At 35.9% G+C, this 19,755-nt stretch overlaps 1 protein-coding gene, 1 long non-coding RNA gene and 1 pseudogene across 2 annotated transcripts; 2 read left to right on the top strand and 1 right to left on the bottom strand.

Moving 5' to 3' along the window:
- Window positions 1-2,331: 2,331 nt before the first annotated feature.
- On the top strand, window positions 2,332-3,105 carry LOC147544396 (secreted RxLR effector protein 161 pseudogene; annotated as a pseudogene).
- Window positions 3,106-5,838: 2,733 nt separating this feature from the next.
- LOC147544395 (uncharacterized) lies at window positions 5,839-7,680 on the top strand. The gene is made up of 3 exons (XR_015223732.1): window positions 5,839-6,414; window positions 6,618-6,697; window positions 6,851-7,680. It is a non-coding gene; the product is annotated as an uncharacterized LOC147544395 (long non-coding RNA).
- Window positions 7,681-8,584: 904 nt separating this feature from the next.
- Window positions 8,585-16,847, bottom strand: LOC147544394 (protein neprosin-like). Its single transcript, XM_086636445.1, has 7 exons — window positions 16,634-16,847; window positions 11,050-11,136; window positions 10,724-10,930; window positions 9,724-9,894; window positions 9,539-9,592; window positions 9,152-9,292; window positions 8,585-9,039 (listed from the first exon to the last, which is right to left on the bottom strand). The coding sequence occupies exons 1-7, from the start codon at window positions 16,811-16,813 to the stop codon at window positions 8,662-8,664; spliced, it is 1,218 nt and encodes a 405-aa protein (XP_086492571.1). The 5' UTR covers window positions 16,814-16,847; the 3' UTR covers window positions 8,585-8,661.
- Window positions 16,848-19,755: the final 2,908 nt, after the last annotated feature.

The raw sequence follows: 19,755 nt of genomic DNA, 5'->3' as shown, positions 1-19,755 counted from the left end.
TCGATCGACGACGAAGAAAGAAGAAAGAAGTAGTTTTCCTTCATTGGACCTAGACCCTAGTCGTGATCGGAAGAATCCATGCCTAGTCGAATTAATTGATTCATATGACATTCCGGGAGACGACATCCTTGTTTCGAATTATAAAATTTTACCGCATCAATTATGTCTCACATCACCACCGTACTCACCACCATATTCACCATCACCTCCATCTTCTTATTATACACCACCACCACCGTACTATTATTATTCACAACCTCTTATTTCCATTAACCATGAAGAAGTAATAAAAGAAGAAAAAGAAGAGTTTGAAAAAGTTGACGAAATTGATTACAAAGAAGTTGTAGTTAAAGAAGAAGAAGAACAAGAAAAAAAAGATGCGTACGAGGAAGTTGACGCTGAAGGTATTGACGCAATTACATCATCAGGAACTAAGAAAGGTGACTTTTTTTTGGCTGAATTTAACATTCGAGGTAATGATGTATCATACTGCCCTGTTGTTCACTCACATGCAATAGTAATACATGCCTCAACTCTCTTTTACGTGGGCAAAAGGAAGATATCTGCTGAGGTTGGCTCCTACTTGGAGAAGAACGGTATTAAAACTTGGGACTATGATTCCACGAGCTCGGATGTGCTTGCTAGCACTTCGCAAGCTTACCTCTGCAGTCAATGAAACTCAAACTAAAGTTTCCAAAGATCATTTTAGTGAGGGTGTTTTCATAGGAAAGGGTGTTAATGAAGCTGTGGTGAAGACAGGTGACCTAATATGGGCTGACTCGGGTTCATGTTGCTACGCCGTTTACTCAAAACTGCACCCTAGTCAGGTTCTAACGCAACAGTCACCTTTTGTCCTCGCAAAAGCCCTTAAGCACCATGTTGGGTTGGACGGCTTACACAAAGCACTTGTTCCGAATTGTGCAACTGTTGTACAATATCTTTTTTGGCTATATAAGCAGGTGCAAGAGATTTATGGGGCTTCAGGTTATTTTGTGGAGACAACGAGAACAACTAAAAACAAACATGTAGCACCATTAACACTCACAGAAGTATCTACCAGTGGTGGGTTGGAGAGTTTCCATGCATCAAAGGAGTGTTTCAAAGGCTTAGGTCTTCTTACTAGTTCGTCTGTTGGTCACATGCATCAAATAGCCATTACCAACCAGCACCCGAAACATAGATTAACTCCTTGCGTCCTCTTCGTTGACAAGGTCGATTCCATTGATACTAAGAGAGGAACCCGTGTAGGAGGTACAAATGGTGCTGCCGATAGTATACTTCACCAACTCTTTCATGAGATGTATGGCGTGTCGGCTACACATACTGTGTTTTTCATGGGCGTTCTGCCAATTCAAGAAGATACTCAAAACAATACTCCGATGGTTACAATTTCTGGAACTTTTCATAACTTTATTTGGGAACCTGGTGGTCCGTTCATATTTATCCATTCTCCACACTTTCATTCTTCGTATGATGGTCCAGATATCGCTACGAGTATTCCAGTTATTATTGAAAGAAGAGAGGCAGGAATCGTGATGGATTCGAAGATGAATTTCAAAGTTTGAATTTTCATAGAGGACAATATGGTATTTGCGATCTTCTTCTTCAAACTACAAGACGGCGGACGATGTCGCAACTTATTGGATGTTTATACGTCGGTATTGCTTAGGCGAGAATCATTGGCGCATATTGGTGTCTTTTGGTTTTCATGCACCTTTCGTGCCAAGTGCGAATTACGGATCGCCATAACAAGGTTACTCGTATACGGGTGCATCAAATTTTTTTTCTTCTTCGAAACGGTTCGGGACGAACCATCTGGGGAGCGGGGAGCTGATGCAGGCGCATATCGCGTGGGCCCACGTCCACGCGTGCCCACGGCCTAGTCGGCCAGATTAGCTAGGTTTAGGAAGTTTTTATTTTATGGAAGATTCATAATGAATCTCAGTTTAGGAAGTTACATTAATTTAGTGTTTCTATTATTTAGGAAAGACCAGTTTGTGTCTATCTAGGAAAGTATAGTAATCTATAAAAGGGAGTCCAGTCTTGTTTATTCTTGATATATTGAAGAGAAAACCCATTGAAGTTAATTAAGTATTAGTTTATTTATCGTTTTCTTTACAGTTCTTCGTTTATTTTATTGTTTTCTTTTAATTCCGCTGCGTCTACATCATGATCAAAACCACCAAAGAGTGGTTGTCCTCTGTCTTTGAGATGAAGGACTTGGGTGAGTAAGGTATGTCTTTGGCATGGAAATTATAAGAAAACCGTTCTAAGAGACTTCTTAGGTTACCTAAAAAGTCTTACATTGGGAATGTCTTAGAACGATTTCGAATGCATAACTCAAAACCTGTTGATACTCCTGTCGAGAAGGGTCTAATTTTGAGTCTTTATCAGTGCCCGAAAACAGATGAAGAAATAAAAGAAATGAGCAAAGTTTATTATGCTAGTGCAATAGGGAACTCAATGTATGTCATGTTATGTACAAGGCCAGATATTTGTTTTGCGGTTGGCTTGGTAAGCCGTTATCAAAGTAATCTAGGATCTGCTCATTGGCAAGCAGTCAAGAGAATCTTGCGTTATTTTCGTGGTACAAGTGATCTTGTTCTATGTTCCCAAGGTGGAAATATGAGGTTACAAAGATACTCAGATGCGGATTTCAATGGCGATTTGGATGAGTCTAAATCGACTTCCGGATATGCTTTTATCCTTGGTGGAGGTGCTATATCTTGGTGTAGTAAGAAGCAAGATTGTGTTGCCTTATTTACAATGGAAGCAGAGTACGTTGCATGTGGCCTAGCTGTGCAAGAAGCTATTTGGTTGAAGAGTTTTCTACATGATCTCAACATCACTCCTAAGGTTGATGAACTTGTAGACATGCACTGTGATAATACTACTGCTATACAGTTCGCTAAAGATCCGAGGTTTCATAAAAAATCCAAGCATATTAGGAGACGCTTTCATTTTGTTAAAGAGGCTATCAGAAAGAAAGATGTTGTCATTAATTATATACCCACTAGCATGATGATTGTGGATCCCTTGACTAAGCCAATTACTAAGAGTGTTTTTGTAGCCCATGTGAAGAACTTAGGATTGCGTAGGTTGTAGTCATTGTTTATGTAAGGAAATATATTTGTAATGGACATGTGTTGAGCATCAATGAAATAAAGTTGTTTGTTTCTTGAAAATGTTCAATTGTTTAATTAGGTACTTGAAAATGTTACCAGGTTTTATGATCGACCTATCTACACAGGTGATCACCCTAACACTTGTGTAGTGTGCAGGATGAGACGTAGTCGTATTGGCACTGTGTGGGAAATATGGGTTGTCATCATACATATGTCGTATGAGTGACCATTAGAATTGGTAGTCGCCTTAGTATGTCTAAGATGAGGCTTAGTGGGAGTCGGATGTGAAATTCCCGCTTTCACATTAAACCTTCAAGCCGAATAATTGAGTGTCAGATCGTACATTGTGTATGTAGATCGAGTGGCTCAAGTTAGACACTTGTGCAATATCTAGACTTAATATTCGCAGAACATAAAAGAGTGACATGCTCATCTAAGTGGGAGCTATGTTGTGGCATACATATCAGACTATATGTGATTTATGACGACCAATAGGGAGTAACAAACGAATCCCTACTTTGTCACTGTGTGAAACCTATACAGGATGATGCCCGTTGACTCATAACTATGTTTTGAAGTTGAGGTTCGATGATGCTACTTTAGCATCTCTCCAAATGGTTACAAAGTATCGACCCGACGACACATGGTAGGAAAGAAGTCAAGCTAAGATGGATTAACATGAGTGTCTAAGGTACAATGGTTTCTATATCACCAACATTACTTGACCAGGGGTTATATTGTATGTATAATTAAATAAGACATTATTCCGTATAGGGACTGTGTATGCAATCGGTGATGGCCGGATGATTCGGGGTATCGAAAAGCGTAAAAGTGTTATGTTACTTAGATGGTTGCTTAACATAACATTGCTTGTTACTTTGTGGTCGCACGCCCCATTTCCTGTATGAAATGTATGACACGCTCTTGTATAGAGTGAATGAGTACGGTCTGTGTGACCAAGAATGAGTACGGTCTTTGTGGTCGAGTTAATGTGTATGGCTTGTGTGACCGAGTGTGAGTTATTAATCATTTTGTAACGGTCACATTCATGGGAATGAAACCATTTTGTAACGGCCACATTCATGGGAATGAAACGGCCGCAATTAACTCGCTATTTAGTATAGCGGTTACAATGGATTAATTGCTGACTATTAGTCTCTGTGATTAATTGTAGCTATGAGAAATCATATATATATTTCTCATTTGTATTCTTGAGAGAGACACGAAAACACAATAACACAACACACAACAAAGGCTCATTCAGAATACTCTAATATTACATGGTCTAACCATCGATAGAAGAGGATTGAAGGGGTGGATATTCGGATTGCTCTAGTAGTGATTCAGACACATACGTTGTAGCAAGGCAACGAAGATCGTGGGCAGTTTACCGGCAATTGGACGAACAACCACTTACGCACTAAGGTACGAATTATCCGATTACGACCAACACCATAAAACATCTATAGATGACAGTATATCGGGATTAAAATTGAATCTAGTATTGATAGATGATGAATCTCGGTGTGTTTCTTATATGGTTGGAAAGGTCTGTTCGTATACTTTCTAGTAGTTTAAACAGTGCATTAATCGGTGTTCGGAGAAAGGGTTTATATTAGTATTCCTACAAGGTGTTAGAACAGTCCTTACTATATTATCGTCCTAGATAAAAACTGAATCTGGTATTGATAGGTAATGAATTTGGGTGTTTTTCTTACATGATTGGAAACGTATGTTCATCTACTTTCCAATGCTTCAAACGGTGCATTAATCGGAGTTCCGAGTGAGGAGTTATGATAGTTTTTGTGTAAGGTGTTAAGACAATCTCCAATGAACGAATTTATTGAGATAATTCACATGGTTTCTGTTCTTTAGGCAATGTATCTCCTAGCATACCTTCTAGTCGTGAGTCTACATTTGTTAAGCATTATTGTTATTTGCTCATTTGAGGTTGCGATCCACGTGAAGATCTATTATAAGCATCATCCCTTTTGACTTGTCATATGCTGTTGGTTTGAATTTTTTGTGAACTTGTTTGTAATTTTTTACAAGAGTCAATATTTGTTGTATATTGGTCTGAGAAACCTGAACGGAAGTTTGATGATTGTGTATTTTTGGCATAATATTTTGTCGACTTACATGTCAAGTTTGGGTGTTACAAAGGTTTATCGTAGTAAAGGTGCGATCTTTTTATATCTATCGAAAAGGAGAAAGATCGTTGTATTAGGAGGGTTAGTATTGGATTAGAATACAAAAACCTTGAAAACCTAATAATCAAGAACATAAAATTATAAGTTTCTACAAGCGCGAGGTAAATCTCGCTGTATGATGTTAGTTGTCACCGTTGAATTACAGATAATGCCAATAATGAATATGAATGCAATGCTTCTTTGATTGGGGATTGGGGATTTGAGCTTGCCTACCCGATACATAGATTTGTGGAAATCTACTGTAGTTGGATTTTAACCTAGCTATTTTGTTTTTCAGGTATTGATTGTAGAGAAAATGACTTTTTGGGGTCAAAAAATTATCATAATAGCTAAAAAAGCCAGCATCTTTTTCTATTAAGTGGAAGTTACCTAAATATTATGTTCAATGATAAGTAAAGTTTTAAATATTATTGATAATTATTATTGAGGTCATTTTTTTTTTCTTCCATTCCCAAAGTACCCTTCCTAACTAAAACTTAATCTCTCTCAAAAGAAAAGATATTGAATTTTGGGTTTTTTCTATCTTCTGCTTCTCGATTCTTCTTCTTCTTCTTCTTTGGATCCAATCTTCTTTGAATCCTATCTTCTTCTTATTCCTTCAGTCGTTCAAGTGGGATCATTAGAATCTAGAGTGTTGGTAAGAGCCGATCCAGTTAGCTGTAACGAAAATTAGGGCGCAGAAGTTTTTCAAGCTGAGGAATGAAAAAACTAGGTTAAAATTTAGCCCTGAAATTCAGAAACTAGGTTAAAATTAGGGGAAATGAAAATGGCGGAAGTTTCAACATCATCTCAAGATCAACAACAATAGAATGCCAGTACTGCATTCTTCTTCATCTTCAGGAGATCTTCCATCTTCAAAATGTCTTCTTCCAAAACATTCTGTTTCAACCTCCACAAAACTTCACCCGAAGTTTCAGTTTCATGATCAGATGATTAAAACTTTGTTTCACCAAAACTATCATATTGGAAGTGGTTTGATTGATTTGTATTCTAAATAAGAGTCTGGTGTTTAGATGCCACGAAAGTGTTTGAAGAAATTCCGAAACCAGATTTGGTTCTCTGGAACTCTATGATATCAGGTTACTGTCAAAATGGGGAATTCTCTGATAGAACTTGAAGATAATTGACTGACTAATGAAACTCAATAGGGTTATAGTAGAATTTCAATTTTTCTTTCACTATGCTGATAATAACTTCTTCATCTGATTCTCTTTCTGTACTTTAAGAGATTACTCTACTATTACTTAAATTCTGAACTAACTGATTATTATTTTTCTCTTAGTTGCTTGTGGTTGGCCAGTCAGAAGGTGTTATGGAGATATAAGCTTACTAACCTTGAACAAGAACTATGAAGGCAGAAAGGTATCTTTCACAATTTTATTACAATAAAAAGATGTCAAACTTTACTTACTTTTTGTCTTTCTTGTTGAGTTTCTTTCCTTACCCAGAAAAATTTAGTTGATACTTAATTGATGTTTCATTCAATTCGATAATCGCGCGTTATGCACAACACAGGTTTGGAAATGAATCTTTAGTTGTGTTGCAACGAATGCTGGATACGTATAATGAGCCTACAAGCATCACCTTCATATATGTCCTCTCTGCTTGTGCACACACTGGAAAGGTAGAAAAAAGTCGGGAGTACTTCAATATACGAGTGAGAAGTTTGAGATTGAATCACCGGCAGAACATTATTCATGTACGATTGACCTACTTGGACGAACTAGGAAGTTGGAAAAGGCCGAGAGATTGATTGACTCAATGTCATTTGACCCACGTTCAATTGGTCAGGCAACATTACTAGGTGCTTGTAGAACCCATGGGAATATAGAAATTGGAAGTAAAGCAGCGAACCGCTTTATTCAGCTTGAGTGTTCGAATGTTGCACTTATGGCAAGCTTGCAAATATTCACGCAAGTTCAGAAAGATGAGAGAATTCACTATGATATGATAAATGATGAGAGATAAAGGGGTGAAGAAAAAACCAGGATGTAGTTAGATAGGGGTAAACAAATACATATATTTGGTGCAGAGGATAGCTCACATCCAAGGATAAGAGACATTCATGGATTCTTGCAAGAGATGAGAGAGAAAATGAAAGCATCGAGATATGTACCTGATTTTGCAAACGGAGTTTGCTATTTACATTTTACAAAATCAGTATCCAATTTACATTTTGCAAAATCAATTTGAAATTTACATTTTGCAACTCCTGTATGAAATTTACATTTTTCAACCCTTAGATTATGATGATTTTTTATCTTCATCTCCGGTCTTGTATTTGTACATTGAGAAAATATGCAAGTGTTATGTGGCTTTGTTTTTAATAAATTGTGTTTATATGATGAATGATGAAATCAATTCCAAACTCAGAATGACCCAATTAGTTGGAATCTGATCAAAACCAAACACATGTTTGCATAATGTTTGCAGTTTACATTATGCAAACACATGTTTGCAGTTTAAATTATGCAAACACGTTTGCAGAACAGATTGTTGCAAACACGTTTGCAGAACAGATTGTTGCAAACACGTTTGCATAACAGATTGTTGCAAACACGTTTGCATAACAGATTGTCTTTTAAACACGTTTGCAGAATATGCAAACACATGTTTGCAGTTTACATTATGCAAACACGTTTGCAGAACAGATTGTTGCAAACACGTTTGCATAACAGATTATTGCAACACACTTTTGCAGAAAAACGTAAAGAAAAAAAAAACGTCGTTTTTCTAGGTTTTTTTTTTTTTTGAAAAAAAGTATTGAAAGTGGATCTTGTTAGAAAGCTATTGAAAAATCATTTCTAAATATATAATTTTTATAGAAATCCGATGTCTCAAACAAAAGTTATATAGATTTAAAATTTAAAGAAAAATAAAAGAATTTAGTTACACAAAATGACAAAAAGGGTATTTTAGTATTTGAACACTTTTTGACCTGAATAATAATTTTCAAATGTTTTGTGCTTTTCTACTCATTTTCAATATTATTTTGACCTTTCTAGAAATTACCCCTTGATTGTAGACTCACGGTAAGCGTTGCTCGTTGATCTAGTTTGAAGGTCTCAAATCTTCAATTTCAAGGCGGTTAGCTTGAGATTTGGGATTTGGCCCACTACAGATTTAGAGAGAGAAAGATTAAAATTTTCTCTCTCTAAATCTGTGCCCGACACATCAGCCGGCCGGGAGATATGTCGGGCATAGCATCATTAATCTAAATTAACTAAGCCAAGAATAAGATAAGAGTGCTTGAAAGAAAAAAAATAAAGACTAGTTTTACTATTAATAATTCATTTCGTTTCCCTTACCTAAACCAAGACACTTAATTACCCGCATTTACCCCCCGGACCTCCAAACTGAATTGTGTGTCTATATTCATCATCCTTATATCCATAGTATTTTATACGATAAACCCAATCACCACACCCAAGTATCTTATTCATTTTATCTTCTTTAGGATCTACAAGTTTATTTGATTCATCTATATACTGCATTTTCGCTATATAAGTTGAATGACTAAAATCACCATCGGGGAATCGACCTGTTCCCATTCTCGGAGTAACTTGTTCTCCATGATTCGCCACCTGACCTCCCCAGTATATATATTGAGCACCTGCTCCAAATAATGGGAATAATGCATTCGGCCAGTATCCTACCTTTATATTGTTGTCGTATATTAACCACCAATTTCCTGTTTGTCGATCCTAAATTATAAATATACCATTAGTTACTGGTTTAGTAAAGAAAGAATGACCGAAAGAAATAAAAAAAATAAATAACTCCATTGATGTTTGAACAAAATGTATTTGTAGTTACCTGTTCGATCTTGTCATGTATGGGATATTGAACTCCTTCATACGTTGAAACTTTATCAATAGGATAATCAGGAGTAAAGACTTTATCTACTTGAACAAATCCAGGACACATGGTATTGTAGCACCCAATACCATTACCAGCCTGCACTTGTAAAGCATGATCAGTATGTTAAGTTACTAAGATAGGGTTTGTATTTTTATACCATATTTACCTAATTTGAGTTAATGCAGATCATTTTTCCGAGATAAAAAGAATTTTAAATTACGAAAATTTTCTTCTCAAATTCAGATATAATTTGTAACTAAAAATTCATCTATTTGAAATAAACATTTCCTGGTTTTTTAATCTAAGTGCATTAGAAGAAATGGTTAATATTTATGAACTTACACTCCAAAATGTGAACGATCGAGTTATGTTGTTACCGTAAAGACGTGGGTATACCTAGTAAACAAAGCAAAATTCTATCAGAATATTAAAAAATTGTATGAAGCCATTTATATTGCTTAATAATTTTAAATTCATATATAATAGAATTAGTAAAGGAGTTGTTATGAGTTTAGAATTAGACTCACAATCCATCCAACATCTATAAAATTTGTCAATTCATTAAATGGGCCAGCTCCGATAAAAAATTGTGCTCCACTAAATTGGTCGGGTTGGACTCTGTCGGGATTGAAAGTGTTTATTTCTGCACTTGCCCCATAATATGCTATTCCTAAGTCCTGGTATCGAACACCTGCTTGCTGCATGTATGTACATAAATAACGGTTATTAAAGTGTCAATTATTGAAATAGTCTACTGCCGTCCAAAAAAGTTTACAAGGAATAAAGACTTTGACTAATTAGATTCGACCTAGGGAATGACATTGTTTTGAGTCCGAAATCAACATATTGTTTGTGTGTTTTCTCTTTAATCTTCATCCTCTACTTTATCTCAAAGCACCCATTAGCACAACCACCACCACTTCCAACCACTAGCACTACAATCACTTTCGACCACGCTAAGTTGCTAACACCACCACTGCTTCCAAGCACACACCATCACCACCACTCTCTCTCCCTCCTTCTCTCTCTCTCTATGTTCCGGCAAAGGAGAGCCTTCGCTGGAACCGATCTGGTTTGAGGGATTCCCTCAAACTATATGGCGACCTGGTTTGAGGGATTACCCCCAAACCAAGCAGCAAGCTGGTTTGAAGAAATCCTCCAAACTAGGATAAATCAATCTAGTTAGGGGCTCTTCCAAACCAGATCGATTGTTCCGCAGTTTTTCGCTGCAACAGAGAGAAGGAGGAAGATGGATGGAGGTAGAGGGGAGATATATATATAGAGGAGAAGGAGAGAGCAATAACGGGGGGTAGGGGTCCAGAAAGGTAGTGGTTGTGATTGAAAGTGAAAAATGAAGATTAGGGACAAAAAAAATAAACAATACAATTTTGGTCTCAAAATTAGGTTACCTCTGATCAAATTTAATTGACCAAAATATTTATTCTCCAGAGGCACTTTTTAGATGACTCAAATCCACGACATACTTTTGTTATTGTTGCAGCGAAAAATATGTTTTTATATACTTACATATTGAACAGAAGTGTTGTCAAATCTGGACAAACCACTCGAAAATGTCATTGGGTTTAAAGATTCAACTCTTATTAGTTCTTCTTTCTGCGTCCTTCGGATAGGAACCGTTCCACTGGGACACCCACTATGTGGAGATCTCGCCTTAAAATTTTTAGTTTTACTCTTAACGCCTCTTGTTGCCTCCCTATGAAAATTTGGTTCCATCTAATAAAAGAAATTACAAAAACTAGTTAATTTATGACAGAATATGATTTATTACTGTTTTTTTTTTTGATGAAGAATATGATTTATTACTGTGGGTAATGTAAATGGAAATAATGAACCTGAATTTTGTGATTCTTGAGTAGGGCATGATCAAATGCCGGTTGTTTGTTGATATCAATACAGTCATAAATGTCACCCCATTTAGTCTTCATTGCCACGCAAAAAAATAAAAAATTAGTTCACATTATTTAGTGTTAACATATTTAGAAATGAATAAGGCGAAGAAACTGCAAAAACCAACGTACATTAATTAACGATTGAGTACTGGATAGAAAGTGTATTAATTTTGTTATCACATCTAAATTTTATTTAGGTGCTGTTTGTTTTTTTAAATTTCAGACCTGAAATCTGAATTAGGTCTCTTTTCAGATTTAAGCTGTTTGTTTTTCTTTTTTAACCAAATCTGAAAATTTAGCTGAATGGCCTACAAATCTGAATAGGCTGAATAAAACTTATTTTTTTCAGACTTCAAAAGAAGTCTGAAACGGAAGGACAATATCTGAAAATTGGTGAATGACGATTATACCCTCTGAAACAAAAGTACTCTTCATCTTCTTGCTTTTCACCACCGCCACCAGCGACAACACACCACCACCGACAACATACCACCACCATCACCTCTCTCTCTCACTCACTTGCCGGAAGGTCTTTCTTTGAACCCTCGCCGGATCCGGCAATGGGTTCTCTGTTGAAACTCAGATAAAAGGAGAGAAAGAAAATAGTTGAAGTTTAGAGAGAGAAAGTGGAAATGCTTCAATCTGAGATATTAGAGTGATGAGATCGAAGTTCTCATGCGAAGTAGTAAATGATCACTCGACCAAGAGCTCATACCAGATACATTCAGTCGACCAAGTGTTTGAGGTGTTCTAGGGTTTCTATCCAAAAAAAAGAAATTCAGAGTGCAAAAAAATTTGGGTCTTCAAATCCCTAATCTTAACCAAAATACAGAGCTCCTACTAGATGCACTAGTTTTCCCACACAAGATTGACCAGCTTCCTTGCTATTTGGGTCTTCAAATCCCTAATCCTAACCAAAATCTCATTTCCCCCCATTCAATCTTCTACATCTATCTCCATTATTATCAGTAGAATGAAACCCAGTATTTGTAGTCAGGTTTATCTGAGTTTTCTTGAATTTCTTCTTTCATGGAGTTCAATGGAGACTGATGAAATCGTTCAGTCGACAAACTGCTCGTACATACAGACATGGGAGAGAAGGAAACAGAGAATTGGGTAGAGAGGGACCAAAAATAGACCTCATTCACTTGCAAGGGTATAAATGTCAAAATAAAAATTCAGACATAGTAATTCAGATTTAAAAACACACACATCCAACTTTATAACAATTCAGCTAATTCAGTTCAGCAAATTCAGATTCAGATACAAAAAAAAAGCAGCACCTTAGTCTTATTAAATTTGAATTTAAGCTATCTATTTCATACTCATTCAGAGAAAAACAATAATCAATGTGATCTAGTACCTGGATGATGTTGGGTTTCTTGAATTGCCAATTAGGATCGGAGGGACTAAATTAGATTACCCATAATAAAGATGTCCTCTTGTAGTGAAAAAGGTGTCTCCTTTCGGTCATGACGATAATGTCCCATATGATTGAGATATTATTTGGAAGAATAATAAACTAATTACCAATCAGACCAGAGAAATCACCCATATCAAGTAAGGGGTTGATAGTTTTAGGGGATTGGATGAACAGTCTAAAACGAGGGAGGAAATAGGCTTCCCATCCTAGGTTGCCAATAAATGAAAGCCAGGTCCAAATAGTCAGAGGCCCACGCGAAAGTACTGTAACGTCCTTGTTTTTCATCAAATTTACGGAAGCTGGCACCCAGAAATTTACGGAATTGCCACTCTGAAAAATCACGGGATTCTCCACTCCGCGTTTTACTTTCTCTCTCTCTACTCTTTTACTTTCTCTCTCTAATTCTCTTTCCAGATTCATCTAGAGATTTAACCAATCAATTCCTAATTTCTCTCCTAATTTAACCAATTTCTAACTAATTTAGAATTTTTCTCTCTCCAATCTCAACAAATTCCTCTCTTTTTAAATTTTCACTTCAATCTCAACAAATATTTCCAGATTGGTTCAAAATTTTTTTTTTTTCAGATTTTTTTCTTATCTCAAATTTTGATTTTTTCCAGATTGGTTCAAATTTCGAAATTTTCTTGTACGAGGAATTTTCTTGTGTACTAGACACTTTTGTACCGAGAATTTTCTTGTTTACCGGAAATTATTTTATTTACTAGGGATTTTCTTGTGTACTAGAAAACTTTTGTACCGGAAATTTCTTGTGTACCGGAAATATTTTTATTTACTAGGAATTTTCTTGTATACTATACACTTTCGTACTGGAAATGTTCTTGTTTACCGGGAATTTTTTATTTACTGGGAATTGTATTGTGTACTACACACTTTTCAAACTGGGAATTAAATTATGTACCGGGAAATTTTCTTGTGTACCGGAAATTATTTTATTTACTAGGAATTTTCTTGTATACTAGACACTTTTGTACTGAAAATGTTGATGTCTACCAGGAATTTTTTTTATTTACTGGGAATTGTATTGTGTACTAGACACTTTTCGAACTGGGAATTAAATTATGTACCGGGAATTGTTTTGTGTACTACCAATTGGGTTATGTACTAGACATTTTTGTAGTAGGAAATTCTCTTGTGTTTTGGAAATTTTATTGTTTACAGAGAAAGTGTAAAATAAAATGAAAGTATTTGATTCAAAAGGTAAAAAAAACTAGAGAGAAATATGATAAAGAGGGAAGGAAAATCTCGAGATAAATCTAAAATTTGAAAATGAAATCCATCCAAATAAACTTTAAGATTTAAAAAAAAAACTTCTGATAAGAAAGATAAATTAACTGTAAATTTATGAGAGAAATTAGGGGGAGAGATAAATCTGGAGAGATAAAGATCTTGGCGGATTATGTGTGGGCGGGATCCTACAATTTCGCCATAATTTTTGGAAAAAATGGCAATTTCGACCGAAAATTTCGAATTTTTAAAAAAAATTACTTTCACGCGTTAGATTTTCAAAATTTTCCGTCCAGGGGCAAGAAGGGGAGGAAAAAAAATTAAAACTAGGGAATAATGAGCTGTCCCTGACATTTGGACCTGCACTCAATATTTTGGCAAGTTTGGATTTTTTTTTGTTTTACCCCCCAAAATTTTGACTGTTTACTCAAAAATCCATAGTTTTATGGTAAATTAAAAAATAAATTTTAAGAATTGAGTCTTGTTTGGGAGATGAACTGAGTCTGGGTCCAATCTCAAACGAAATGAACACCAGGGCCGGTTCTGAGATTTTGGAGGCCCGAAGCGAGTTTTAAGAATGTGGCATACACTCGTTTCACCAGAAAAAAAAAAATTTGTATATCGAAACCTTCTAAATTTCCTTATACATAATGTGAGGAAATAACACTTATGTTTATAGTTTACAATCTAAATCAAACAATCTGATTTAGTTACTCAGAATAGGCTCGGGTTCGGGGAGAAACCTCGTCTATCCTTCGTCGATCACCTGATCAATCAGCGAGTTCGGAACGCGGTTAACTCGGTCGAGTTAGTAGCTTGTTCAACCTTCTTTTTTTAACCGAAAAAAAGTATTTAAAAATGATTCTCTGAAAAAATAACCCAAAGAAATTTTAGCGTTCTTTTTTTATGCTTATGGTGATAGTATTGGTTGTCGTTTAATGGTGGTTGTGGAGGTTTAGTAATGGTGGTGGTTGTGGAGGTTTAATAATGGTGGTGGTTGTGGTGTTGAGGTTTAGTAATGATGGTTGTGGCGGGGTACGTTGATAGAGGTTTAGTAATTATGGTGGTGGTAGTGGAGGTACAATTGTGGAGGTTTAGTGATCGTGGCGGTGGTAGAAGTATCAACTAAAAAAAATTATGGTGATTGTGATGTGGAAACTTAGTAATAGTGGTGGTGATGGGTGATGGTGGTGGAGGTACCATTGAAGAGGTTTAGTAATTGTGGTGGTGGTAGTGGAGGTTTTAGTAATTATGGTGGTGGTTTTAAAAGTGGACTAAAGTAACTAAAAAAATATAAAATTGGTTTTGAGTTGGATGGCCACAAACTTAACATGGTATCAGAGCTAGGCCCAGACGTGATAGGCTTAAAAGCCACACGTGCTCCACGTCACCCGTAAAGAAAAAAACACACGTGTTAGGCTCAAAGAACGCCACACGTGAGGGGGCGTGTGAGAATAGTCCCACATGGGAGAATGGGTAACTAGCAACCAAGAATATAAAGTATAGGTCCTCTCCACTCATTGCCAATTGGTTTTGAGTTGGATGGCCACAAACTTAACATTTCAGAAGAAAAAATGCTTATGGTTGAATTTGGGTTGTTTAGACTCTAAAACAAGTTCTCTACCAGTTGATCTAAAGTAGGCTACTTAATTATTTTTGGTAACCTTTGTATATAGATAAAAAAAATTGGGGGTCCCCTTAATCCGTTCTTCAGTCTCTACTTATGAGGCCCTTTGGCCCTGGGGGACCAAAACAAGGCTTTGCCTACTTACACCCCCAGGGCTGGCCCTGATGAACACTACATTTTTACGGTGTGCAAGTAAAGATGCAAGTTAGACCTAAAGAGGAAATTATCGTACTTAGAAATTTTCAATGGAAAGAAAAAAAAAGAAACAGAGCGGACGACACGCCCGACCTAGTTGTAACCTCTCTTCGTCCTTTACTTGACTCTACCTTTTTTGTTTAAGGGGTTTTAATTTTTGCTTGTTCTCGGATTTTTTACTATCAAAGTGAAGAAAGTTTAATCTTCAACAAAAAAAGAAAGCGAAAAAAGTTTTTCTAATTATTTATTAATAGGAGAAATAAGAGATTAAAGATAGTTAATTATTCTTATTATTATTATTATTATTATTGAAAAGGCCAGCGCTTTGGGGAAAGCTAAATAGTTTCCAGAGTGTGAAATTTTAAAGGGGAGATAAAAAAACACTCCACCTCACCTCACACTCTCTCCACCTCACCTCTTTGTCTTCTCTGATTAGGTCGCCGGCCGGAAAATTCGGCCGGCGACCTAATCTGAGAAGATAAAGAGCTGAGGTGGAGAGAGAGAGAGCTGAGGTGGAGAAGCTATGTTGCTTTCCTCCTAAATAAAATTATCAAACAAAATTGACCAATTTTTGACCAAGTCTTCACACCCGGAAACTATTTAGCTTTCCCCAAAGCCAGGGACGGATCTACATGCAGGCCAAAGGGGGCCATGGCCCCCCTTGACTTGCCGTAAATTGTTTTAGAAATGCTGATTGCTTTCTGATTTATCGCATAAATAAAGTTTGAGTCCTACATATAACATGTGTTTAGTGTGGGTGAGATGGTAGAGATCCGAGTTTTGGACGTGAGAGACCTGGGTTCGAGCACATAGACTTAGATTCTTCACTTTTTTTTTTGGTTCGGCCCCCCTTGACTACTACTCCTAGTTTTGTCCCTGCCCAAAGCGCCGGCCTATTGAAAACATTGTCAAGTTAATGGATCTAAAAGAAAATTATTCTCTTTATTAGTTAGAAAAAGATAGTTGACAAATCAATTTATCTTTACCAATTCCATTAGAGAGGGGGCATATATACTTATAGAGATGAAATAACATACCCGAATAGTTTTCAGTGGAGGCTTATTCAAAATCTTCAATTTTCTTTCAAGCTCCAAATCTTCTTCCTTAGATAAAGCCCTCACCTTTTGAACTGCATTATGTGTAAAAACCAAATATAAAACCCCAATCAGTCCCACTACAAACAAGTTAGGACCTTTCAAACTCAAATGTAAAGCCATTGAGTCCTAATAAACCACTCTTTTTCAAGCACACAAAATACTTCTACTATCTTGGACTATTTATAAGAAAATGTTCTTTGATATATTTTCTTTTTCTTTTTTCCCTTTTTTGTGTTGAGCCCGTGTCACATAACCTTAACGCCACATGTTAAGTAATAAATTCCTGTTCAACAAAAAAAAAAAAAGTAATTCTCAAAAAAAAAAAAAAAAAAAAAGTAATAAATTCCTTCATTTATTTCAAAGATTTTCCAACTTAAATGAGAAAGAAATTGATTTCTTAATATGCGGTTTGAGATATAGGAAAACTGTTTTTATTTTCTTTGATTGTCATTTATCTTCATAGTGATTTTCTTATGGTATACTAAGAGGACATACTAAGTCTCGTAAATTTAATTCTAGATTTTCATTTAAACAATATAATGACCTTACCAATTTAACTTTTTTCTTAAAAATTGAAAGGATTTAACACCCACAAACGAGAATAATTTATTCATAAATAGAAAGAATTCGTTAAAATTTACTCTAGAGACACATAGCAAGAGGACTCGTAAATTAAGTACCATAATAAACTACCAGAAATATTGATAGTTTTGGTAACGTATGTCAGATCAAGTAAATCTTAATCATTGATTAAAAATATTTTTATTTAACAAAGATATTTCATGAATGTTAAATTGTTATCAGTGTCAATTATTAATTACTAAATTCTTCACTCATTAAAATGATTCATATCTTCTCTGTTACAAGAATCGGAATATATTGTTACCATTGAAAATTGTCGGTTTATTTTCTCCAATGTGTGTATATATTTGCATGCAACTTAATAGAATTAAAGGAAGTGAAGAGATAGAGGTGATGAGCTATACTAAAACAAAAAGATGATCTTGAACAAAACTTAATGAATTCTTTCCGACCTTTTTCCATACAAATTCATACAAACACTACACCATGTACATCTATTTATAGGGTGGGAGAAGTAGTAGGATGGTGACACCTAACCCATGTGCCGTCACTTACATGATGTGGTGTCACTTAACCACAAACACTTATCATATGGAACTACCATAAGATGACACTTCTCATATGAAGCTACCATAAGATGACACCACATCTAGAAGGTATTATAGGAATGGTGGGCTACTATAGATATAAGTTTGGATAAGAAAATATATATTAAAGGCACCCAAGCCACATTGAACAACCAATGATTTTATGGGCAGCCACATCCCTTATAACACTCCCCCTTGGATGACCATCACTTGAAATAATCGCCTCATTAAGAACCTTGTCCGAAAAACCTAGTGGGGCAAAATCAAATGAAGGAAAAGAGTACAAATAATAGATTCGGAGTGACGTTAGATACACTAAATACTGCCTCGTTAAAACCTTGTCAGAAAAACCCATTGGGACAAAAACTGGACGAAGGAGAAAGAGTATAGAATTTAGATAGTGATACATGAACCTGTACATGATAATAAACTCCCCCTAATGAATATCATATCTTGGACCGATGTAGTCTTATATCATCAGGTTATTCAAGCGTCGCATTCCGATGCCATCTACCAGTTTTTTGAACGTTGTAGTAGGCAGAGATTTGGTGAACAAGTCAGCACAATTCTCACATGATTGTATCTACTGGATATCAATCTCATTATTCTTTTAGAGGTGATGTGAGTAAAACAATTTAGGGGATATGTGGTTAGTTTTATCGCATTTGATGTATCCTTCTCTGATCTGAGCGATGCATACTGAATTATCTTCGTGAATGATTGTGGGAGAATTTTTTATTGAATCAAGACCACTTGAGCTTCTAATGTGTTCAATAATAGATCTAAGCCATACACACTCTCTAGTTGCTTCATGGGGGGCAATAATTTCTGCATGGTTAGATGAAGTAGCGGACATACTTTGTTTACTAGATCGCCATGAGAAAGCTATACCCCTACTTGTGAATACATACCTGTTTGTGAAATCCCTTTGTGCGGATCAGAAATATAACCGGCATTTGTGTATCCCTTTACTTGAGAATTACCAGATAAGTCCTTTGAATAAAACAATCCCATGTCAGTTATTTCTCTCAGATATCTTAGAATTTGCTTTACTCCAACCCAATTCCTCTTAGTTGGTGCAGAGCTATATTTGGCCAATAGATTTATTGCAAATGCAATGTCCGGTCTAGTGCATTGAGCGAAGTATGATAATGCACCAATACCACTCAGATGTGGTACTTCTGGGGCAAAGAGTGTTTCGTCTTCTTCTTTAGGTCGAAATGGATCTTTCAGTGCATCGAAAGACCTAACAACCATGGGAGTACTAAAAGGATAAGAATTCTCCATGTTAAATCGCTTTAAGACCTTTTCAGTGTATAATGTTTGATGTACAAGTATACCACTTGTGCTTCTCTCAATTTGTAAGCCAAGACAGAATTTTGTTTTCCCGAGATCTTGCATCTTGAATTCTTTCTTCAAATATTCTGCTGCTTTAGAGAGCTCTTCTGGAGTTCCTATAAGGTTAATATCATCCAAATATACTGCAAGAATAGCGAATCTAACATCTCCTTTCTTGATAAATAAACATGGGCAAATGATATCATTTACATAACCTTCTTTGATCAGTTATTCACTAAGACAATTGTACCACATTCGTCTAGCTTGTTTCCATCCGTATGAAGCTCGATTAAGCTTTAGTGAATACATGGTACGTGGGTTGCTTTCAGGCAATTTAAATATTTTAGGGACTTTCATATAAATGTCAGTATCTAATTTTCCATATAAATACGCAGTGACCACGTCCATTAAATTCATCTCGAGTTTTTCCAGAACAATTAAACTGATCAAATATCGAAAGGTTATTCCATCCATAACTGGTGAATATGTTTCTTCATAATCTATCCCTGATCTCTGCAAGAAACCTTGTGCCACAAGTCTCGCCTTATACCAGAC

The sequence above is a fragment of the Eschscholzia californica genome, unplaced genomic scaffold (assembly GCF_041429995.1).
Source record: "Eschscholzia californica isolate CP2 unplaced genomic scaffold, dmEscCali1.0.p SCAF_4, whole genome shotgun sequence".
Lineage (NCBI taxonomy): Eukaryota > Viridiplantae > Streptophyta > Magnoliopsida > Ranunculales > Papaveraceae > Eschscholzia > Eschscholzia californica.
This window is presented reverse-complemented; position numbering and strand designations above follow the sequence as displayed.

Coding starts and splice junctions, on each gene's coding strand:
- LOC147544394 (XM_086636445.1), bottom strand. CDS start 16,813: ATGGCTTTACATTTGAGTTTGAAAGGTCCTAACTTGTTTGTAGTGGGA. Junction 11,137..16,633: donor CTCCACTGAAAACTATTCGG/GTATGTTATTTC, acceptor GTGGCAATGAAG/ACTAAATGGGGTGACATTTA. Junction 10,931..11,049: donor TCAAGAATCACAAAATTCAG/GTTCATTATTTC, acceptor TTCTTTTATTAG/ATGGAACCAAATTTTCATAG.